General features: G+C 41.8%; 1 protein-coding gene across 1 annotated transcript in view; it reads right to left on the minus strand.

The window, feature by feature from the left end:
- Positions 1–11,070: 11,070 nt before the first annotated feature.
- lms (lateral muscles scarcer) overlaps positions 11,071–26,301 on the minus strand; it is a 58,171-nt gene continuing 42,940 nt past the window's right edge. The window contains exon 3 of the mRNA XM_067773537.1: positions 11,071–12,149. Coding sequence (XP_067629638.1) covers positions 11,334–12,149 — 816 coding nt within the window. The 3' untranslated portion in view covers positions 11,071–11,333. The remainder of the gene's footprint in view (positions 12,150–26,301) is intronic.

Genomic DNA, 26,301 nt, shown 5'->3' on the forward strand with positions numbered 1-26,301 from the left:
TCTACAAGATTTTCTCAACTTAAAAAGTTCAGTTAAATAAATATTTATTAAAACAACTAATAAAATTGGTGACGATTTCAATACTGATCATGCTGGATCTGTGGACTTTCCCCAACAAGTTTAGGTTTGACGCCTTGCGCAAGGCAGGTCAAAAGACTATCCTATACAGCAGTATGGGTCGGATAATCGCAGTATAAATCCATCTGCATATGTTGGGTTTGAGTCCCCATTTTTTGGCAATCGCTCTTTTACGCGTATATAATGCAATGTACGCTCTCTTTTGTCGCTGAAAGACGTTGTCCTTCCAGTTCAGCTTTTTATCTAAAACTACGCCTAGAAATTTGGCCTTGTATGCCAGGTTAGGCGCACCCCATTTAGTTCTGGTAGGTTTAACGATGGTATTTTGTATCGTTTGGTATATAAGACAAGTTCAAATTTATCGGAATTGACGCTGAGTCCACATCGGGAGGCCCATAGGGAAACTTCTCGCAATACTACCTGCATCAAGTCACATAAAGTTTGAGGGGACTTAGTAAATAGTATACATCCTATAGGAGATTTCGAGTTCAAAACTCATCTCCCGAAAAGACAGCTGATCAAGAAGTGAAATTCAGAAACATGTCCTTGTAACCACTGTGCATATTTTGTAATTTTGCTCTAATATAAATAATAATTTTTAGTTTTAATTTAATAACGGCATTTTTTCTAAGCGGGGTTGCCACTCGGCAGTGAAAAGCTTGTCAGTGCTAGTGCTTTTTTGCTTCAAACGGCTGTGTTCTCAGGTGCCGTATTTTCTCATAATACTTGCGGAGATGACCTCTTAAGCCCGTGGGAGGTGTGACCTATCAATCAGATGTCTGTTGGGATGCCCAGTCTTCTGGATATTCAACAGGAACTGTTTGTTCATGATTTCATTTCTGTTCCAAATGAGGATCACTCTCGCCTCATTGTGTAGGTGGTTCTCTGCGGACATAAGAAGACAGCCCGCAGCGGTTCTGAGGGCAGTATTTTGGTAGGCCTGTATTTTCTTCCAGTGAGTAACCTTAAGACGATATCGTGGACGAGTAGCATGCAGTCGGCCGGCATATTGCTTTGCAAGTGGTAATGGGCGTTTCTTTGCCTTTACCCCAAGAGCTACCGGCAATAGATTTGAGGATTTTATTACGGCTCCGGATTTTAGGTACAATTGCGATTGCATGCTCTCCAAAACGTAGATCCTGATCGAATGTCACACTCAGAATTTTTGGGTGTAAGACAGTCGGTAGCATTATGCCAATATGGTGGACACTAGCCGTGTCCATGTTGTAAATAAGGTCGCCGATGAGTTGGTCGGTGACAATGTCAGGTTTCGCGAACGAAAAAACTGGAGAGATGAGGGAGATAGCTGCTTATTTTATTACAAGCTATACACTCAGAGAAAAACGCCGTTCTAAAATACAGCATCACCGGACTCAATTCAAGCTCTTCGTGTTCTTACTTTTTTGTTCTTGAAAAACGAACGACCTGTTCTTGAAACAACAACCTGGTTCTTGAACTGACACAATTTTCTTGGAAAGAGAACGGCTGGTCTTAAATTATGAATAGAACATTTATTAATGAAAACAATGATCTTAATTTAAGTTCAAGAAAAAAGAAGCGGTACAATTCGTGTGCACTACAATGTTAAATACGACATTTGGCACAAGCTATCAAGCAGTTGTAGTGGCCCAGCGGCTATGATGTTGCGGTTGCGATCGTGTGGCGCGAATTCGATCACCGTCAAACTCTGAAGTTTTTTAAAATAATTTTTTATCTAATATTTTTTAAACTCTTATTTTTCGTTCAGTTCCATTCACATATGCACAGGTAATTCTCAAACTTGTTATGAAATCTTTTAAATATATATTCAGATTGCATCATCAAATTAGAAGAAATTCTCAATAAGAGAAATATATTAAAAAATTCATATTATGTTTATTAATGACAAAAAAATTATTATTAATAAAAAAATAAATAAATGGGTACTAATTGAGAAAATTACCTTGCCACTCCTACCAATGATCAAGCACGAACCGTTCTTGAATTGAGATCGAAAACAGTTAAATCGACCACAAGCCATTCTCGAAGCACGAAAAATTTTAAATCAAGCCCAAGTAGTGCTTGAAATGAGCACAGAAGGTTCACACATCAATACCAAACGGGTCAAAAATAGGAACGGTGTGCTTGGAAAAACTGTTCTTAAAAGAAGCCCATCGGTCACGAGTTAAGAAAAAACGTACTTAACAGACTTTTGTCAACAAATGTTCTTAATTTTGAACTTGCTTCGTTCGTTTTAGAACGATTTTTCTATGAGTGTGGCACCCCTTGCTTAATTCTTCTGGGTTTAGATTTTATGTTCCTGAATTGCACCGATGCTTGCCGACCAGATAGATAAATTTCGGTCGCCCTTTTGAGACTTTGAGGAGGGGAGGACCTTCCAACTCTTGCGGTCACGTGCCGTGGTTGACCGTGTCAAAAGCTTTTGATAGGTCTAGCGTGTTAATGACGTTTAACGCGGTGGTAGTGCTATGCATTTTTCGAAAGCCATGCTGACGATTGGCAAGACGCAAATTTGTAGTGAAATAGGGGAGCAGAATGGCTTCTAGTATCTTCGCTACTGGCGATAGGTGAGATATCGGTCGACAAGATTCTCCTTTGTTGGCTGGTTTCCCAGGCTTTAGTAGTGGTACCACCCTGGCCATTTTCCATTTTTCGAGGATGACGAAGGTGGACAGGGACAGGTTGAAGACATGCGCAAGATAATTCAATCCCTCTTCTCCAAGTTTTTTAAGCATCGCCATTGCTATGCCGTCTGGGCCCACTGCTTTAGATGGTGGAGCATGAGCTTTGGCATTTTCAACCTCTTTGGGGGTGATGGTAATTGGGGACGCGCTGTGTTTATGTTTGTGTGCGCATCTGTAGGCCCGCGTCTGGCTTTGTCAACCGTAGAATGCATTACATATTGTCGGCAGAAAGCGCTCGCGCATTTTTTCTCATCCGTCGTGTTCGATAGGGACTTTACGGTGGACCATAGCTTACCTACACTGGCAGAGAGGTTGCAATTATTTAAGTGCTCTTCCCATTTCTCTTGTGTTCATCCACAAGCAATTTGATACATTGGTTTATATCCCGTATTTGTGCGTCGCCGGGGTAGTGCTGTCTTATAAAGTCACGTTCTCTCAGTAGAGTTGGGGCGTCCGCTGAAAAATGTGGCCGGATTTCCAGGATTCTTCCGGCGGGAATAAAACCAGCCGAAGCGGATACAATGACCTTGCGGAAAGCACACTCCCTTTGAAGGGAATGAGTCGGGATAGGGAGGGCAGAAAAACCGCTTCCCAAGGCAGTCGGTTCTATGTACCGGAGCGACTCGGAATTTTTCCCGACCAAGGACTGTCATTTCAGTGTGACCCCATTTAATTTGTTGCGTCCCTCCCACAAATTGTCATCTTCCCAGCAGCTCCTTGCAGCAGGACTGCTCCATATTCTCTTACTCCGGGAAGGCATCGAATCCAATCTGGGTCCGTCTCCTGACCCCGGTCCTGAGACATGGTTTTGCTGCATCTGCCGGAAAAGAATCTTTTTAGGACGGTCATACTCTGTTCAGTGTGTCTCGTGCAAGGGATGGTTGCATCGGACAGGTCGCAAAATCGCAGCAAAATCTGCATTGCAGACCTGCTCTGGGTATAATGTCCACAGTAAAGACCGCGAGAGCGGAAATGGAGGCGGCCTCGCGTTTATCATACACCACTCTGCGCAATATTATATATTTGATCCTGGCATCGACCGCAGGGACAATGTCTTAGAACGTCAAGGCCTATCTGTCCGGTCAGGCGATGCAAACCTAGAAATCATCAACATCTACATCCCTCCTGCCACCTGTTGCCCCAGTGGATACCTAATAAAGTAAGGCTCTGACTCACTGGCAACAATCGCATTATCTTAGACGATTTCAATGCCCATCATGATCTATGGCATTCAAACTTGCGGGCGGACAGTAGGGGTAAGATGCTGGCGGATCAAATAGAAGAAACGACGTTCAGCACAATAAACGGAGACGCGCCCACACGTATGGTAGAAAGCTGTCACAGTTCGCCAGATATCTCAATCGTGAGCGCAGAACTCGTAAACTGCGTCAACTGGCAGCCGATGGTAACATTGGCATCCGACCACCTGCCCACACTTATTTCGCTCGAGCGTACCACCGACTTCATCGTCACCGAAAAACGCACTTTCATAAACTTCAAAAAAGGAAAGTGGGAAGAATATAAATCCTTTATAGACAACCGGTTTGCTGCCCTCCCTATCCCGACTGATGCCCGCCAAGGGGAGCGTGCCTTCCGTCAGGTCATGATGAAGTCGGTGGTACGCTCGAGCGAAATAAGTGTTGGTAGGTGATCGGATGCCAATGTTGCCATCGGCTGCCAGTTGACGCAGTTTACGAGTCCTGCGCTCACAACTGAAATATCTGGCGAACTGTGACAGCTTCCTATCATACGAGTGGGGGCGTCTCCGTTTATCGTGCGAAACGTCGTTTCCTCTATTTGGTCCGCCAACATCTCGCCTCTGCTGTCCGCATGTAAATCCGAATGCCACAAGTCGTGGTGGGCAATGTAGTGCGGTGATGTCAGGCCAGTATCCACTGGAGCAACAGGTGACAGGAGAGATGTAGATGTTGATGATTTCTAAATTTGTATCGCCTGGCCGGACAGATACACGTTGACGTTCCAGTACACTGTCCCTGCGGCCAATGTCGGAATGAAATAGATTATATTGCACTGAGTGGTGAGTGATAAATGCGAGAGCGCCTCCATTTCCAATGCCGCGATCTTTTCTGTTTACGTTATACCCAGAGCAGGTCTGCAAAGCAGTTCTTGCCGTGAGTTTAGTCTCTTGGATCGCAGCAATGCGGATGTTGTGCTACTGATCTTCCCAGTTAACCCACTACAATTTAACTGGCGTATTCTGAAGTGCAACGGGGAACACGTCCTCACTGTGGGGGTAAGTGACGGGTGACTACGCCTGAGTTGAGGGAGGCCAGCGCGCAAGTGCTGTTGTGTTGCTGAGACTACACGTCCTTGAGTAAGCATTGGGGTACCCGGTGTAGTTGGGTTTGCGGCGTGGAAGCATGGCGCGATGAAACCTGTGCCGTCGCTGAGACCAGAACATCCAGGAAAGTGGACCGTGCAAGGAAGCGAAACCATTTCTCTGGACCGGGATTGGGTTCGATACCTTCCCGGAGCAGGAGAATGTGCGCAGCCCCGCTGCAAGGATTTGCTGGGAGAATGACAATTTGTGGGAAGGACGCCAACAAATTAAATGGGGTTATACTGAAGTGAGAGCCTTTGGACGGGAGAAATCCCGGGTCGCTCGGGTACATAGAACCGGCTGCCTTGGGAAGCGTGTGACTTATAAGTCATTTTGAAAATTCTCTCACTATTTGCTAAAAAATGTATACAAATTGCATACAATCATGAAAATTTCCTGAATTATTAGCAAATTACAAATAAAGGCAACTTTTAGGAAATTATTTTCACCAGCAACAGCTCTTCGAAGATGCCATCTGATAGACATCCTCGACGTATTGAAGCAAACGAAAATAGTCTGTTCACGGCGGCTGAAGTAAGCAGAGGTCCACTGTATTTGATGTACGCCCATTTAATTGTAGGATAGCGGTGCAAGATGGCTCTCTTTGGGGACTTATCGATCATATATGCTATAAATTCGTCTTCAATAGACGATTGCGATTCTTCAAGAAGCTCAAATTGAACCTTGGGTTCTTCAAGACACATTTTCTTATATTGTTTTACTGTTTTTGTTATTAGGCGAATAATATAAGCTTCAATCCTCGTATTACGTATTACCCGGTGCACTCAATGACTGTCTTGTAAAGTGCAAGCCGCTTATGTAAGAAAACTGTATGAAAAAAATAATAATAATTAAAGAAAACATTTAAGGTAAACGGTTTTATTAATTTCTAAAAATGTGAGGTTCAGTTGGTCTTACTTATAACTATCAATAGAAATTTGACGCGTCCAACGCTTTTATTTAATTGTCTGATCAACGCCCTAGATTAATGGGGAGTGTGATGACTAGTACCTAGGACCTACCTAATTATTTTCTAGCATTTAGTATTAATATTACATGCGCCACCTAGCAGAGTTTTTTTTCTTATTATTGCATTGTCATCGGGTTCTGAACTATATTCCAAGTTTCAAGCTTGTAGCTTATCGGGAAGTTACTTAAATGTCAATTACAAAATTCGTGCCGGCCATGGCTGGCTGGTTGGCCAGCCTTGCTAAGTCAAACAAATTAAGTCAAACTAAATAAAACCGTTTAAAAATGTATTCTTTGCATGAATTTAGAAGGGGATACATAAAAAGTAAATAAATATGCGGCATTATGTATATTATTATTAATATTAAGATAATACAGGGGCCGTACCCAGATAGAAAACTGGTTTTAAATCACAAAAGCTTTGAAATTTTAAGTCGAATTGATGATGCAGGTCAAATTGTGACTAAGGTTGGTTAAAAAAATCTATAATTAATTTCTATTTTAAGAATATATTACACATTTAAATATATATTGTTTAATTATCATATACTTTATGCCTCGATACTTTCTAATGTGAATTGACTTCAAAGAATGCAAATGACTTCAAAAAGGCTTCTCATTCTATGATTGCAATACATGAATAACACAAAAAAGTTAAAAGAAAAAGAATACGAAGTCACAAAATGAAGTCTGAATGGTGACTTCATTTTTTAAGTCTTAGTTAAAGGATAAAAAAATGGGCTGCATTCATTTTACGAAAAATTAAGTGATGCGCAAATTAATGCATTATTTTACATATTTGTTGCCGAACCACTGCCGAGGGGCGATACCGCTTAGAAAACCTGTTTTCTAATTAAAAAGGTGCCTCGAAATATTTGGTGTTGCTTTGCCCGGGACCTTCGGTGCGGTAGGCGGAGCACGCTACCACCTCACCACGGATCTCTTGGATTACAAAGAGATGCTGACAGGGACTTTCCAGTTTTCCACTGTTGGATCATGGAATTCTTGTTTAATATTGTAACGATTTTAGTGCAATTCCGCTTATTTGCAACCTTCTACTAACGTTCGAATCACTTAACTGTTGAATAAGTAATTCCACTATTCAATAATGCAATATGGCCTTTATTAAAGTACTTCACAATAACACTTATACTTCGCAACTGATAGCTTACTTAAATCAAACTGATTGCTGATTGCTCAGATTGCGCTCTTTTATACTCTTCGATTTCCTCGTTCCATACTTCTAGGCATTTCCAGAATTTACTTAGTTACTGCTATAAAATTATAACTACAGATGCATGTGCATAGCTTCTTATATGCGCGTGTATATGTGAGTGACACTTCCACAGATAATTGCCTCCTTTTGGGAGCATCTCAGATAAGATATATGCATGTGTTTGTGCGTCTCTTCTCTGCTGCGTGTACGTGCATATGTGTAGACATAATGACTGATTCGTTTATGTAGATACAAGTGACTGGCTGCTTTATTGTTGTTGTGGCTTCATTTACTTAGCATCAGACTAGTGATGTGAGTATCACTTAGTGTCACTAATATTCGTACAACATTATATTCCCAGGCTATGTGCCAATACTCAGCTTTTGCAAAATAAATTTCACGAAACACCTGAATTTGGCAACTTCGCGATCATGTCAATGCGGCATATCGTGGTACCGAGAGCCTCATAACACAGTTTCTATTACTGAACTACAACGTAATGTGAAAGAAAGAGCCATTTCAAATTTACGGTACGGCCTAGCCCTTTGGTCTATAAGGAAGCGCTGACCGCGAATGTGGCGCTTCTCAGCAGTCTGATCATGACCATTTGCCTTGCCAATACCAATGCTCATCCTTCCTAAAACAGTTTTATTTTTCCGCTAATTATGCATCTTCGCGCTAGTTGTCACGGTACTGAGACTTCTGATTTAAGACACTGCTTTCACAACTAAAATGCAACCAATTCTGAAAAAAATATATTCTCTGAAAATCTTTCAATTATTCTATTCCAGCTCCTGGACTATAATAAAGTATCATCCAGTGGAAAATTTAACATATAGTTTGTACGCAAAAAAAAAAAAATTGTCTGGTTTTGCCATTATTTCTAAAAAACTGTCTATCTAGTTTCGTAGGGTGTTCAATTATCAAAGGTTATATAATGTGAATGTATGAAGCGGCATAATCTTAATTCATTTGGGCAATTCACATCAGTATTCATGTAAAATTTTAAGATTTGAGTTGTTTCCGTGGTTCCAATATAAAATTTCATTAAAGAATAGTAGCGAATAGGAGACCTTGTTAATTGCCTAAATAAAAAACATGTATTTTTAAACTATAAAACTAAAGTGAAATATGCCACCTGGAAAATCATTTCAGAGGTTAAGGTAATTATTGTAAGGAACGGACCTATTCTTTTCTGATTTTTACATCTCAAAATAATCAGCATTCCGTTATGCTAATATCAGCCAATAATTGAAATAATTGATCCGTAATTAAAACCGATGTATTCAGTACCAAGTAATTGCAATTGTAATTGCTAATTAAACTGTTTAATTACCAGTTATTTGTAATTGGCCAATGACAATTACCAAGTACATATTTCATTACTGCACAGATCTTTCTATACATGGGTATACTTGTATAAGTCCTGTAAATAGTTCTAGCCGTATCAAGATAACCAATTCGACAAGCACTCCCACATTATCCTAGCAATTACCATGACCGTTAACATACCTTTTCGGACCGTAAGTCTGCAATGTATACCCCACATTGAAGAAAAGGTCCAAACACATTCGACTTTCGCGTTGTTTTGGCGTTTACGTTGCGTCAACACCTGGCTTTGAACACTTACTTACTTACTTAATTGGCGCTTAAGCGTTGAATCGATTATGGCCGTCAAACAAGGCGTGCCAGTTCCTTCTACGCTCTGCCAACTGGCGCCAATCGGTCACACCACCAACTGGTCATTCCAGCGAAGTGGGGGCCGCACTCTTCCTCTGCCTCCTAGGCGGGTTCCGATAAAAACACACACGTCTTTTTTGATTTGTTCTCAAACCACAGGTAAGGCGAATCCATACAAGGTGATGGCATAAGCGAATTCAACCAATTCGCCGTGCAGAAGAATGTCAAGTCGAAAGAAAATTTTCATTTATTTCGATTAACTGGCATATTGTTGTACAAGGTGTTGTATGGAAAATAACCAAGAAGAAGCAATCCGCAGTTGGGATAACAACACAAGGTACTGAATTCGCCTTGAAACACAGGCAACGCAACGGGAACGCCAAAGTAACATCAAAAGAGTTCAAAAGCTTGGGTTTTTCCATGCGCTGTCAATTCCCTATTCCAATCTCCTAAATTGTATGCGATTATCCATTCACTGTTATTTTTATTTTGAAAAATATTTACATATTCATGGCAAAAAATTTGTAATTTTAAAATTTAATTTATTGATAAATTGTCTTTCATTGTGGCAGGTAAACTTCCAGCGTGTGTTATTTGAAAGTGACGCCAGCGCCAAAACGACGCAAAAGTTGATTTTTTATTCAAAAATGCACTATCAGAATCTGTTTCAAAAACGCCCTATCCCAGAAAAGTTTTGAAAAACCCCCTATGCCAGAACTTTTTTCAAGAACGCCTATCTCCCCACCAAGGCGGCCGCCGACAGACAAATTTACCCACCATAATGTATATATACGTATGTATATACATATATATAAGTATATGTGGCCCGGTCTATGAAAAATTGGCTTATGACTAAAAAAAATGTTTCCACCTTTTTTCTGGTTTCGATAGTTTTTGAGACGCTCTTTCACGTGGTGAGAACTAGAAAGTCCTAACCTGCTTAGAAGTGTACTAAAAATGTAGAGAAAGAAGAGCACAAATGAAAGACGATGAAGCCTTTGGTTCCTTCGATGCCACTTTGGTTGCTGGTGAATCATCCTCAGATTTTTTGGTAGCACTTTTTTCGATGGCAGTGGAGCCAAAATATCGGTCAGCAACTGGTTTGGGCCTTGCCTTTTGGCATGACTGTTCATAATGGAAAAGAAAAAATACTAAGAAACTGAAGAAATGCATTGTTTATCTTTAACTACTGTTTCTCGCAATTTCTTTTTTGAGTCATAAGCCACCTTTTCATAGACCGGCACATAAGTTCATTTATTTATGGTACATAATCAGTGAAGTGGAGAATTTATCTCGGTTTCTGCTTAACGTAACTGCTATATTGATGCATTTAAGAATTTTAGTTAAATTCATTTCTAATCCAATTTTTTCCTAGGAAAAGTGCTTAAAAAATCATTTCGGGAAGGCGTCCCAAAGCCAAAAAACGAACTTCAACCGAGTAAATAACACGTCAAAAGATATTAAATTTAAGTAATTATTATCATAACTTCTTACAATAAGTAGGTATATAACAAAATATATTTTGAAAGCGTGGTGGTATGGATATGATGTAAAAGTTATCCGATGGGTTTCTAAAAAATATTTTGACAGATGAATCAGTCGCCATGTTTTGTTTAAACTGACTAATATGGTTAGGGAAAATAAAATCAGCGAAACGCCCTTAATCTAGCCTGGTAGCAAAATTTCTCTAACCGTTTACGAAAATTAAAAAAAAAAAACTTTTGGTAATCTGATTGGGGGTAATAACACTACCACAAAAATATGTGGTAACGTGTTGTTACAAGGCAAAACTGCACGTGTTTCAAAACTACTTGGCTATTAGAAAAAGCAATTAAATTTGTATACACATTAGTGTACAAGAATTTTCAAACATTATTAGCTGTAACTGGATGTCGTATAAAATTTGTGCACCATTCCGGGAACGCTGATTTAGAAGGCATCAATATTGTCAACTAAAATTTAATACTCTATCGAAATGAATTTTTGCATTATGACATTTTGTTTTTTTCCCGTTATTGCACCTAAGTTTTCCACCTCCATGATTTTGTGCGTTTGTGCTGATGTTAAATATTTTTTATATTTTTGGAAAAAATGTCTGAAGATTAAGTTTTACATTCAATAGAAATATTCAATAAATTAATTTATTGTGCCACATTAATTTCTTGATGAGCAAGCCATACATCGATATTAATATAGATATAATTACACACGTATATACACACATACATAAATAAGTACTATGAGGAATATAAATATAAATAACTTTTGTCTTATATTTTTTAAATATCAAATATTATAATATAAGTTAGTTAAAATGATTGATATATGTACATATCTAAACTTTAATTAAAACAAATTTGAACAACTAAACTTCAACATCATCGATTTGTTCACAATCTATTTCGCTACAATCCGAATCGGATCTTGACGATGCCAAGTGATGTTTGCGATTTCCGCTTTTTTCGTTTTCAGCTTCATTGTTATTGATTCGTTTTTGTAGAAAATTTGTATTTGTATCGCCGAAAACGCGTTCAAGTTCCGCCAGACCATTCGAGGTTGTCGTCTCGGTTTCAAGAGGCATAGCTCCATATTTTATTGATAAATAAGTATCATTCGGCACAGAGTGCATTAACGAATTTTCACTCCGGCCATACCCATTGCTATTAGTTGGCCCTGGGATCAAGGGGAGGGTGTTATAGTCCATAAACCGATCGGCGAAATCACCCGAATGTCTGAAGTGTTTTGCCGAAGACGTTAGCTGTGTGGGCGTACCATTGCAATTTGTGCTACCGTTATTTGCGACCGCTAAACTGTATGGTAAAGCGAAGTTTAACGGTTGACCTCGTGCTAAGATAGCGTTACGCGCACTCTCTATCACTGGTAATGGTGGAAGAAGTGGGGGCGTAGTGGATGAAGATGCGGATGCTGGCAAATTGTTGTTGTACGGACGCAATGGTGCAGTCATTGGAGTTGTCGTTACACCGCCATTTAACATAATCGATTGAAATGGTGTAGGACCAGTTGCAGTTTGACTGAAAAGCCAAAGACGATCACCAACTACCATCGGCCGAGCCAGTCCACCTATACCCAGCTGCGCATAATAATGGGATGCAAGCGTTTCAACATCGGCAGTGTACTTCCGTTTCCATTTAGTGCGTCGATTTTGAAACCAAATTTTTATCTGAAAATATACATAAGAGAGTTGAATAGTTTATTTGGATTACTAAGTTATCACAAGTATTCTGATAGTTAGGTTAAGCTGAACGGGGCGGTCCGTGAGGACCTAACATAGACTGAAAGAGTTCATAGTGTTACCAGAAGCTTGCTCAACGACCAAACTAAAAACTCTATCCAAAACCAGGACCTATTTTGTGAATTACCTCCTTATTGACAAATACTAGAAGCTTTCTAGGACCCGTGTTATTTGCTTCTTCTAAAATCCCTCCTGCAAACCACTTTCCTATATCTGCTCTCAATAGCGAAGCCTAATTTAAAATCATGAACCACAGAAGGCAGTGTCCAGTTAGTACTCCCATAGCGAGCCTTAAATCTTCTCTCTTAAGAGATATGAGCAACTTTGTAAGTCTAAAAATCGTAGGAAAAGCTTTGAAGAGACTCGCAAGATATAATCGAAACAGCTGAGGCCTCGTCCGTCCTGACGTCACTTTTGTCAAAATTTTTCCCAAAATTATTAAATAAAATCGTAGGATTTGCACATCATCTTATGAATTTTGCAGCCCGTTCTATCACCGATCTTCCTGCTTGATTTATCATATACAATTTACATAAATTTAGGGCTGATAAACGAAACTGCTTTCCGAGGCATACCCCGTTTTTAGACTCCAGATATATCAGAAAAAGCATAAAAAGTGCCGATTTAACCTTAAAGTGCCCCAGTTTTCTTCAAAATAAACTGATTTAAGATATCTGTCCGCAAATTTTAAGAAATGTGATTAATGTATTGTTATGAATTTTAGGGAAGTTGTGGTTATTTTGCAGTTTCTTTTAACGTTCGAATCTCAGAACTGTCGAATAAATAACACAAATATTCAGTACAGCAAAATGTTTTTTACTCTACTTTGGTAGTAGTACTTCACAATTATAATACTCGCGCACTTCACAATGTTAAAATCAAACTGACTGATTATTCCTCAGCTGGCCCTGCTTTTATACTCTCAGTTGCCTCGTTCGCCTATTCCACCTAGGGTCTAGACTTTTCGCGAACCTCTCAACCAGTTGTACCTCATAGTTACTTAATTAGCTATATATATGTGTATGTGTGAGTAATGCCATCTTCGCTCTTAGATGATGATTACATGACGTGTGAATGTTTCTCTTTCTTCTTCGCTCTTAGTTAGCTACTGCTACCCATGTATTTATGTGAAATATTCTATTCGCTTTTAGCTTCGATGTTTATATCTTGTGCCTTGATGTTGTTGTGAATTTATTTACTAGCAGCATAGTGATACCCTCCACGTAAGTCTTCCCGATCTAAACGCTGTCAGCCTTTCCAAATAAACAACTTTCATTTTGTTTCGTGGGTTGTCAATGGTTTGTATGCGGTAAACAACATCGTTGATCCGTTTTACAACTTTGTATGGGCCCTCCCAGTTACACTGAAATTTCGGGGAGAAACCTTTCTTTCGTTGTGGATCGTGTAACAGCACCAAATCTCCTCCCAGAAAACCTTCCGAGCTAATTGCTTTATCGTATCTGGCTTTCATCTTACCACATATAGTCCTGGTTCGTATTATTATTATTATCGTGTATTTCTCTCATTTCTTCCTCCAAGACACCAGTGGATTTCCTGGCATTTCTTTCCGCGTCGGCATTTATCCCAAACTTCAAGTCAGATGGCAGTCGAAGGTCATTGCCAAAAATTACCTTTGCGGGAGTTTGGCCCGTTTTCTCATCCACTACCGGTCGGAAAGCCCTCAAGAACAAAGATATGTTTATATCCTGCTCTTTATGGAACCTGTATATAGTTCCGAAGCGTTCCCTAAGTGCTCCCTCAAGGATATATTGAATCGTTCCACTATATCATCAGACTGAGGATGCAATGCAGCTGTTCGAGTTTTTCGAATGCCAAATGCCTTACACATTTCTTGGAACAGCTGATTCAAAATACCTGCGTTGGTCAGAATGTTACTTTATTGGAACACCACAACTTGCAACCCAATTGTTTGTAAATACTTCTGCTGCCTAATCTGGGATTGGATATACTTCTTGCCATTTGCCGAAATAATCCACTATCACCAGTACGTATTTTTTTCGCGGTTACTAATAGGAAATGAACCTGCGACATCCATGGCGATCTTTTCAAATGGTGCTCCAGAGGTTTATTGATTCATCTGGTCATGACTTCGGGCTTTGGGCTCTTTTGCTCTGCTGCAAACCTTACAGTTGGCAATTCTTTCAGTTACCTACTGATGGCAACCATCCCAGCAGAGTTTCTGTTTACTTTTTCCAGCTTTTTCATGATTTTAACATGACCTCTACTTGTACCGTTATGTAGCTCACTGAGAACGTAAGGGATCATCCTCTTTGGAACAATCATCAGCTTCCTATTACATTGACCATTCTCACTCTCCCATATTCGATGCATGCGACCGGATATCGATTGTAAACTGTTCCACTGTGCTCAATATGACTTAGCGCTAGGACTCTCTGCCGACATCTCATCTCTATTTGGTCGTTCGCTTCATTCGAGCCCTTGCATAACATGTGACAGATCTATATCTTCTAGATGACACTTCCTTAGTTGTTCCCTTTCTCATTCATCCGTGCATGTTATTCTCATTAGCCGTACATCTATAATGTGCGTGATCTGTTCTGACGCGGAATCGGTGCCCGTAGAGGTACTTGTGAAAATGTTTAATACACTATGCCAATGCCAACACCTCCCTCCGTGTAGCGCAATATTTCCTCTCTGGTTTTTCTATTGATAGGCTGTAGCAGGCAACTACTTTCTCTTGCCCAACGACCAGTTGCGACAAAATCCTTCTTTTGATTATGGAGGAACAAAGCGGGTTAGGGAGCTTAGAATATACGCCTCTTACGACAGTCATACCTTCCGCGGGTATATTCTAAGCCCCCTAACCCGCTGGGATAACAGGTCTTCAGTAATATCCGCAAACAGCCGTCGGACCTGTATGCCAGTTCTTAAAGCTCAACTTCGATCTGGGTACTGTAACAGGTTAAATTCTTACCTATCCAGAATCAACCCCGACATACATAATGTGTGTCCTACTTGTTCCCCACATGACACCAAGCATCTCTTCAATTGCAATGTGGAACCAACGCCTTTAGCACCCCTCTCACTTTGGTCCAACCCTGTTGAAACTGTATACAACCTAGACAATCGCTCGTATCCTACCCTAAGAGTGATGAGATTTCCCTCTTACACTTCAGAATACTGCAGTTAAACTGTGATTGGTTAACTGGAGAGATGACGGAGATAGTCGATTTCATGAAGCGGCACAACGTCCGTATAGCTGCGAGTTAGGAAGCTTACAACATAGCTACTTGTCGTAAGAGGCGACTAAAATACCAAATAGATTCAAGGGGTTGTGTAGTGCAACCCTTTCAAGGGCTTGCCAGCGCAATATATAGCTTCCCCAACCCAATTTTCAACCTCACCTATCCGTGGCAAATCCTGTCCACTTTTTGGGACTAATTTTCAGACCAGCACCAGATATTATTTGGAAAACTTCTTCCAAGTTCATAAGATGTCATCAAAGTTCTTTCCCAATACGATGATGTGGTCTAGGTAAACCAAGCATTTTTTCCAATGTAGTAATTCCAATACCTGATCCATTAGTCTCTCAAAAGCAGCTGGTGCATTACATAGTCCAAAGGGCATTACTGTAAACTGCCAAAGACCATTACAGACACTGAAGGCTGTTTTCTCCTTATCTTCCTCCTCAAGTCCAGCGTAGAAAACCATTTCGTACCAGATAGCGAGTCCAGAGTGTCGTCAATTCTTGACAATGGGTAGCTGTCCTTCTTCGTGACGTCGTTCAACTTGCGGTAGTCCACGCAAAACCTCATTTTTCCATCCTTCTTCTTCACAACTACCACAGGTGAGCTCCATTGACTAGCTGATGGTTCGATTAAGCCGCTGTCGCTAATTTCTTGTATGATTTGACTCACAACTTTTCGCAGTGTCAAATTTGTGTCCAAAATTTAGGAGAATTTGCCTGCCTTACTCTGATAGTATTCTGCCCATGCAGTGATGTCATTTGAAAGAGCAATCTTGGTAGTTGAGCCGTTTTCCTGGAGTTGCTCACAGTTAATAACTACTTCAACCACTTCGCAACTTTCCAATATTACTCCTTCGGTTAGTTTGAGCGGTGATTTGAACTCATTGAGCACTCTTACCGGAATACGTATTTCTTGTTTTGTCATAGCCAGGGTTTTTCCTTCAATATTGGGTGTTCATTTATTCGCTTCCTCTACCCACAATTTGTTTGTCCCATAATCTCCCTCAACCTTTGCCCAGATTACTTCTCCCAGGACTTCGCTGTCCTCTCCAGTAGCTAGACGTAATCTTCTTGTTGACTAAACCAGATCGAATGATGGAATGAGATGAGGCCATATCTACATTCCGGAAACGTTCCTTTCCACTACATGCCCTCCGACAATAAGATTGACCGACCATCTTCCAAAGATTATGGTGCATTCAATTGTGGAGGCCAGCTCTCACCCCTTGCGGATAACTCGCTTTAGTTTAACGATTGAGTGGACTTGGAGATTTCATCATCTATGCTGGCTTCCTTAGTGTCTTTCCACTGCGCCATCAGTGCTTCATAATTGTTTCGTTCTCCCTCTGGAATGATCTTTAAAATTTCAGCAGCAGGTGGTTTTAACGCCACGAATAATGCAGGAAATTTACCTTCAGAATTCCAGTTGTTTGCTGCTAACGTCTTCACAAATTGGAGCTTAATTACCTTGAAAGGAACAGAACCATCAAACGTTGGAGATTTTACCTTCAGAGTGGACGTGGAAGTGATAGGACGGTTCAATTGTAACTTCACTAAAAGCCTCCAACTGTGATGAGATCTTTGTTCCCTGTGCATCCAGCTTTGATGAGATATGCTCTTTTTGTGATTCGAGTTGTAATGTTATGTGTGTCCCTTGTTATTTCACCTATTCTGCAATCTTTGACGTCATGTGTGTTTTCTGTTCATCGAATTGAGATGCCATATATGTCTTTTGGTCTTCCTGTTGAGATGTAATTTCTGAAATACGCGTATCCTATGATTCCAGCTGGGATGCCGTGTATGTCTTCTGTTCTTCCACTTTTGTTTCCATCATGGACGTTATACGTATCTCCTGCGATTCCAGTTGGCATACTATTGTAGACGTTTGTGCAGATATTGTAGCCAATATCATGTAACAGGGAGTCATTGTCTGCGGTGTTTCGTTTTTCTCCTCCATTTTTGTTGTTTCCTCTTCCCCAAGAGGATGAAAGACATACTCCTCCACATTAATTCCTTCCGACTCCATTCCTTCTCGCAGTCGTGCTTGAAGTTCCTATTTATTGCCGGTTGTATTCAATCCACGGTCCTCCAACTGCTTCTTTAGGAGCTGGGTCTTCAATTCATGTTGTTGTTGTTGTTGTAGCGATAAGGTTGCTCCCCGAAGGCTTTGGGGAGGGTTATCGATGTGATGGTCCTTTGCCGGATACAAATCCGGCACGCTCCGGTACCATAGCACCATTAAGGTGCTAGCCCGACCATCTCGGGAACGATTTATGTGACCACATTAAACCTTCAGGCCATTCCCTCCCTCCCTACCCCCAAGTTCCATGAGGAGCTTGGGGTCGCCAGAGCCTCGTCTGTTAGTGAAACAGGATTCGCCGCGGATAGGTGAGGTTGACAATTGGGTTTGGAGAAGCTATATATTGCGCTGGCAACCTGAAAGGTTGCGCTACACAGCCCCTTGAATCTGGTATTTTAGTCGCCTCTTACGGCAGGCATACCTACCGCGGGTATATTCTGATCCCCTAACCCGCTGGGGTATCTTCAATTCATCAAACTAGGCCATGCCGTTGTTGTCCTCTGCTCTTTTGGAATTTATTCAACAATTCCTCTTCTGACACCAATTGTTACGAATTTATGGAAACTTGTAATTATTTTGCAACTTCTGTTAACGTTCGAATCTCTGACCTGTCGAATAAATAATTCCAATATTCTGTATAGCAAAATGTTTTGTAAACAAATAACTATAATTAAGAACTACTTTTGTAGTAATCCTTCACAATTACAATACTTGCGTACTTCGCTAATAGCGAGTTAAAATCAAACTGACTGATTATTCCTCAGTTCGCATTGCTTTTGTACTCTTAGGTTCCTCGTTTGCCTATTTCTCCTAGGGTCTAAACTTTTCGCGAAAGGCCTTCTCGAACAGTTGTACCTCATAGTTGCTTATTTAGCTGTATACATGTATATGTGTGAGTAATGTCATCTTCGCTCGGAACTGATGATTACATGATGTGTGAATATTTCTCTTTCTTCTTCACTCTTAGCTGCTGATAAATGTATGCATGTGAAATATTCCCTTCGTTTTTAGCTTTGATGTTTACATGTATGTATGTATGTGTGACTGATTGCTTTGATGTTGCCTATTTACTTTATTTACTAGCAGCATAGTGATGTATCGAAAAGCTAATATTCGCCACAATATGTATGTATACCCTTCGTGAGACATATCACAAGTTGTAGGTCTAGTCGAGTATACAAAAACTGCAAACGGAATTTCTACGCACCCTCAAAATCTGGAGTTAGGAGCCAAACCCCCTTTGTATTAGTTGAATCATATAAAAGCATATTACTTTATATTTTTACCATTGAAAAGACAGTTTTGTGCTCTAATATCATACCTCTGGCGGTCGCCTTGACGTGGTGGCAGCGTGCTCCGCTTACCACACCGAAGATCCTGGGTTTACTTCCCGGGCAAAGCAACATCGAAAATTTAGAAACAAGTTTTTTCAATTAGAAACAAGTTTTTCTTAGCGGGGTTACCCCTCGAAAGTGATTTGGTAAACACTTACTTACTTAATTGGCGTTTAACCGTTTAAACGGTTATGATCGTCCAACAAGGCACGCCAGTCGCTTCTTCCATTTACCAATTGGCACCAATTGGTCACACCAAGGAAGTTGAAATCGTTTTCCACCTGTTTCTTCCAGCGGAGTGGGGCCGCCCTCTTCCTCTACTTCCATAGGCGGGTTCCGATAAAAATACTTTCTTAGCAGGACCATCAGCTTTCATTCGCATAACATGGCCAATGCGTTTTAGTTCGCTCGACTATGTTTATGTCTGCGTAAAGCTCGTACAAGTGATCATTAAATCTTCTTCGGTATGCTTCATCGCCAACGAGTAGAGGTCCATTAATCTTTCGAAGAATTTCTCTTGAACACTCCCAGAGCCGCTTCATCTGATGTTGTCATTGTTCATGCTTCTGCACCATATAGCAGGCCGGGTACGATAAGTGACTTGTAGAGATGTCATCAGCATATGCCAGCAATTGCACGCTTTTATAGAATACTAGAAGACCCGGCAGACGTTGTCCTGCCCTAAATTTGGCCTATCTGCATACATTTTAATAAGCTTTTTCCGTCTGACTCTGCCCTCCCCCTCTTCACTTTTTCCTAATCATTTTATTCACTCCTCCCTCCGTCTTTTTCGCTTCATCTATCTCCATCTTCGTCGCATTCTATCTCTTTCTCAATCTCCTTCTCCTCCTCTTTTTTCTCTTCACTCAAATTCTTCTCATTCTTCTGCATCCCTTATTGCCTGTCCCAGAAGGTGGTATGTATTTTATTCAAGTCCCAGTCCCAGTCCCACTACGAGTATCAGTCCCAGTCCTAGTCCTAATCCCAGTCCGTCTCTGGATATTATATTACTCTGTACTAAAGTACTCATCAACAGCTTCCATTTGATATCCATATTGTATAAACACTGTCTAGGCATTCACTGGCCCACGTTTTGGCCTATATCTCGAGACCCTAGTCACCCAGGGGTATGAAAATTACCCTCCACACAACTAAAGACTCTCCTGAATTAAAAAGGATGTCATAGTACCTCTAAATCGCGGGCCCCATCAGAAACCGCACCCCCACCCTCTCGGCGGGCCTGGTGATGTGCTATACTTGATATCATTCGCTACAATATATTTTATTGATAAGCAGGTTGTTTAATTAAACACCAAGCAATTACACGGAAGTATATCCGCACCACCTGAAAATATAAGTGCCAATGCGTATACGTAACATTTTATTATTACGTATAAACAAATAAAAAAATTTGCAATAAAATAATATTGCGACTATAAACTGAGATATAGCCTATCCTATCTCTCAAGTTAGATCAAACTACACACGGGGTGCAAAACAAATTCAAAATCAGTTCAGTAATTTAAGCGTCCATCGCGCCCAAAAATGTTGTGACACGTGTTTTTTATATATTAAGATTGTTCCAGAGCGGTTAAGTTCTGCAGCTAGTATAATTTTATCCAGCATCAAATTAAAGAAATCGCACGATAGGGGGTCACCCTGCCTGAAACCTCGTTTAGATGCGGACGGCTCGGAAAAGTCCTTCCCAGTTCTGACTGAGCTAATGGTGTTGCTCAACGTCATTTTACACAGCCAAATAAGTTTTGCGGGCAAACCAAATTCAGACATATCAGCATATAGGCAGCTCCTTTTCGTGCTAGCTGATTCCGCGATAGTTGGCGCAGTTTGCTGTATCCCCTATTTTGTGGACTGGGCAAAGAACACTTAGATTCCAACTGTCGGGCACGCACTCGTCCGACCATATTTTACAAAGAAGCTGATGCATGCGCCTTACCAACTCCTCGCCGCCGTATTTGATTAGCTCCGCAGGCAATCCATTAGAGCCCACGGCCTTGTTGTTTTTTAATCTGGTTATTGCTATTTTAACTTCTTCATAATCGGGTGGGGGTGGACATTTATTCCGTCGTACTCGATTTCCGAATCGGGTTGTAATCCCCGTGCGGTAAATCGCTGTCTTCATTTAGGAGAGCAGAGAAGTGTTCCCTCCATGCCAAAAACACGCCGACTGTATTTATGCAATGAAGAGATTCTCAGTGAACACTCATCTGCCTTGCAGATGCGTTCCGAGTCGGCATAAAACATGTAGGCCGCGTCCCGCGATTTTGAAAGAAAAATTTAAAGGAGCACGACGCAAACTGGAAGAGAACCTTGACCTAAATCTCTTCGGAGGTTATCGCGCCTGGCATTTATTTATAACTAGCTTTTACCCGCGGCCCCGTCCGCAAGGAGAAAGTAAAATATATGTGCTATTCACGTTAGCCTGCTTATCAATTTATCTGTTTAAAAATTATTTTTGTCTAATGTATTTTATTTTTGTAATTTAGTAAAAAAAGAACTAAATGAGAAGATAAGCTGAAAGGCACGCTTTCATGAATAGTACAATAGAGTTTTTTCGAATTAAAAAAAATAGATTTTGTTTTAAATTAAATTAACTGATATGAAAGGGGTGAAAGAATTACTACTCATAGAACAAAGGAGTGAAACTACAATTAGCTAAAACCAAAGAGAATTTTTTTAGATGAGAATAGTATTGCTTTTTCGGGTATTTAGTTGGTTAAAAAAAATATTACAAAAAGTGTAATTATAGCTATAACAGTTCGTTACACGATTCCTTTAAAAAACTCAAAAAATAGAACGAAAAAGCTGTGTTAGATTGAAGATAAAACATACCGAATTTTAATTATGAACAATTAGCTGCAAATCCACGGCCATAAAAGCTCATAATTTAAAAAGGCATGTGTGCTGAACTACCGATTGCGAAGAGACCTAAAATGATCCCGGAAGTGTCCCAAGATGAAACTAAAATTCCAGGAGAGATCCCGAAAATTATCCAGAAATTAACCAGGAGGGGTCCCAAAATAATTCCGAAATAGTCCCGAAAAAGTCCCGAAATTACCCTTATGGGCTCCCGTACAGATCCCGAAAACCATTCAGAAATGATACCGAAAGGCTCCCCAAATCATCCCGTATTAGTCCCGAAAAAGTACAGGAATGGCCCCGACGGGATTCCTGACGGATCCCGAAAACCATCCAGAAATTATGCCGGAAGGGAACCCAAACGATCCCGAAAAAGTCCCAAAATTACCCCGACAGGATCCCGGACGGATCCCGAAAACCATACTGAAATGATGTCGGAAAATACCCCAAATGATCCCGAAAAAGTCCCGAAATGATTCCGACGGGATCCCGGACGGATCCCGAAAACCATCCAAAAATGATGCCGAAAGGTACCCTCAATGGTCCCGAAAAAGTCAAAAATTATCCAGACGGGATCCCGGACGAATCCCGAAAACCATCCAGAAATGATGCCGGAAAAGACCACAAATGATCCCGAAAAATTCACGAAATGACCCTGACGGGATCCCGGACGGATACCGAAAACCATCCAGATAGGATGCCAGAAAAGTCCTCAAATGATCCCCTAATAGTCCCGAAATGACCCTGACGGGATCCCGGACGGAGTCCGAAAATCATCCAGAAATGATGCCGAAATGGTTCCTAAATTATCCCGTATTATTCGAGAAAAAGTCCCGAAATTACCCCGAAGGGATAACGGACGGATCCCGAGAGCCATGTATAAATGATACCGGAAGGTGCACCAAATGATCCCGAAATAGTCCCGAAATTACCCAAACGGGATCCCGGAGGGATCCCTAAAACCATCCAGAAATGATGCCGGAAGGGACCCCAAATGATCTCGAAGAAGTCCCGAAATTACCCCGACGGTATCCCCAAAACCAGCCAGAAATGATGCCGGAAGGGACCCCAAAAAAGTCCCGAAATGATCCCGACGGGATCCCGGACGGATCCCGAAAACCATCCAGAAATGATGCCGAAAGGTACCCCAAATGATCCCGAAAAAGTTCCAAAATGATCCCGACGGGATCCCGGACGAAACCCGAAAACCATCCAGAAATGACGCCGGAGGGGAACCCAAATGATCCTGAAAAAGTCCCAAAATGACCCCGACGGGATCCCGTACGGATCCAGAAAACCATCCACAAATGATGCCGTAAGGGACCCCAAACGATCCCGAAAAAGTCCCGAAATGATCACAACGGTATCCCGGACGGATACCAAAAACCATCCAGATGTGATCCCGGTAGGTACCCCAAATGATCCGGAAATAGTCCCGAAATTACCCCGTCGAGAGCCCCGACGGATCCAGGAAACTATGCAGAAACGATGCCGGAGCTGTCCTCAAATGATCCCCTAAGAGTCCCGAAATGATCCCGACGGATCCCGAGAACCATCCAGTAACGATGCCGAAAGGGTCCCCAAAAAATCCCGTACTAGTAGAGAAAATGTCCCGAAATGACCAAGACGGGATCCCCGACGGATACCGAAATCCATCCAGAAATGATGCTGTAGGGGACCCCAAATGATCCCGTATTAGTCGAGAAAAAGTCCTGAAATGACCCCGGCGGTATCTCGGACGAACCCCGGAAACTATGCAGAAATGATCCCGAAATAGTCCCGAAATGACCCCGTCGAAATCCCCGACGGATCCCGGAAACTATGCCGAAATGATGCCGGAAGGGTCTTCAAATGATCCCCCAATTGTTCCGAAATTACCCTGACGCGATCCCGGACGGATACCGAAATCCATCCAGAAATGATGCCGAAAGGGTCCCCAAATGATTCCGTATTAGTCGAGAAAAAGTCCCGAAATGTCCCCGACGGTATCTCGGACGAACCCCGGAAACTATGCAGAAATGATCCCGAAATAGTACCGAAATGACCCCGCCGAGATCCCCGACGGATCCCGGAAACTATGCAGAAATGATGCCGGAAAGATTTTCAAATGAGCTCCTAATAGTCCCGACATGATCCCCGACGGATCCCGCAAACTATGCAGAAATGATGCCGGAAAGGTCTTCAAATGATCCCCTAATAATCCCGAAATGATCCCGAACGGATCCCGAAAACCATCCAGAAATGATGCCGAAAGGGTCCCCAAATGATCCCGTATTAGTGGAGAAAAATTCCCGAAATGACCCCGACGGGATCCCGGTTGGATCCCGAAAACCATCTAGAAATGATGCCGGAAAATACCCCAAATTATCCCGAAATAGTCCCGAAAAAGTCCCGAAATTACCCCGTCGGGATCATGGACGGATCCCGAAAACTTTCCAGTAATGATGCCGGAAAGGTCCCCAAATGATCCCCTAATAGTCCCGAAATGCCCCTGATGGGATCCCGGACGGATCCCGAAACCCATCCAGAAATGATGCCGAAAGGGTCCCCAAATGATCCCGAAATAGGCCCGAAAAAGTCCCGAAATTACCTCGGTGGGATCCCGGAAGGATACCAAAAATTATGCAGAAATGATGTCGGAAAGGTCCCCAATTGATCCCCTAATAGTCCCGAAATGCCCCTGATGGGATCCCGGACGGATCCCGAAACCCATCCAGAAATGATGCCGAAAGGGTCCCCAAATGATCCCGTATTAGTCGAGAAAAATTCTCTAATTGACCTCGACGGGATCCCGGTTGGATCCCGAAAACCATCCAGAAATGATGCCGGAAAATACCCCAAATTATCCCGAAATAGTCCCGAAAAAGTACCGAAATGACCCCGTCGGGATCATGGACGGATCCCGAAAACTTTCCAGAAATGATGCCGGAAAGGTCCCCAAGTGATCCCCTAATAGTCCCGAAATGACCCTGAGGGGATCCCGGACGGATCCCGAAAACCATCTAGAAATGATGCCGGAAGGTTCCCCAAATGATCCCGAAATGACCCCTACGGGATCCCGGACGGTTCCCGAAAACTATGCAGAAATGATGCCGGAAAGGTCCCCAAATGATCCCCTAATAGTACCGAAATGACCCTGATGGGATCCCGGATGCATCCCGAAAATCATCCAGAAATGATGCCGAAAGGATCCCCAAATGATCCCGTATTAGTCGAGAAAAAGTCCCGAATGACCCCGACGGGATCCCGGTTGGATCCTGAAAACTATCTAGAAATGATGCCGGAAAATACCACAAATGATCCCGAAATAGTCCTGAAAAAGTCCCGAAATTACCCCGTCGGGATCCCGCGCGGATCCCGAAAACTATCCACAAATGATGTCGGAAAGGTCCCCAAATGATCCCCTAATAGTCCCGAAATGCCCCTGACGGGTCACGGACGGATCCCTGAAACCATCCAGGAATTATGTCGGAAAGACCCCCAAATGATCCCCTAATAGTCAAGAACTTACCCTGATGGGATCGCGGAAGGATCTCGAAAACCATCCAGAAATGATGCCGGAAGCGTCCCCAAATGATCGCGAAATAGTCCCGAAATTATCCCGAAATAGTCCCGAAAATGACCCAAAATAACCCCGACGGGATCCCGGTCGGATCCCGAAAACTATACAGAAATGATCCCGGAAGGGTTCCAAAATGATCCCGAAGTAGTCCCGAAAAAGTCCCGAAATGACCCCGGCGGGATCCCGGACGTATCCCGAAAACCATCCAGAAATGATCCCAGAAGATTCTCGATATGACCCTTACGGGATTACAAATAACTTTAAGCTAATTATAAAACCATGTTAATAAGGCAGCAAGCGCGTTGAGGCGAATGAAGAGTTACAAAGAAACATACAGGTAAAGCTAATAAAAGCGTGCTAATAACAACAATTGAAGGAGGACGGATGGCGGATGGCGGGAGGAGAAGGATAGACCCACTGCTCGTTTTTCCAAAATTGTTCAGATCTCGATCTGTATGTGCCAGATACCAAAAACTATTGATTTAGGAGAAAATGTATATTGAATTTTAACAATTTATAGATTTAACACCAGAGGAGCGTGAAGGGGGGAGGGGAGCGGAGGGTGTCACTGCTCACTGCCCTCGACTTATTTGACCCATTGAGTTTGTAATATTGGTGAACGTCAATATAGGTAAAGTTATAATTTGTAAAAATTATTAAGAAGTATTTGTTCGAAGGGGGTCGTGGGTGCCATACTCCCCTTTCCATGTTCGAAAAAAATTTCGCTAGTAGACTATTGTCTGTGTCCCAAATTTCATCAAAATCCGTGTAGCCGTTCTGGCGTGATTCAGTCACAAAGACGAAAAAATACAATAATTAAATTATAACTGTTCCTAGAGGACGGGGACCTCCCCCTTTTTCAAAAAAATATAGCTAGTGGATCCTTCTAGACTATTGGCTATATGCGTGCCAAATTTCATCCAAATCGGTTCAGCCGTTCTTGCGTGATTGAGTCACAAAGACAAACGTCTGGACAAACATCCAAACATCCAAACTTT

The sequence above is a fragment of the Eurosta solidaginis genome, chromosome 3 (assembly GCF_040869045.1).
Source record: "Eurosta solidaginis isolate ZX-2024a chromosome 3, ASM4086904v1, whole genome shotgun sequence".
NCBI classification, from domain to species: domain Eukaryota; kingdom Metazoa; phylum Arthropoda; class Insecta; order Diptera; family Tephritidae; genus Eurosta; species Eurosta solidaginis.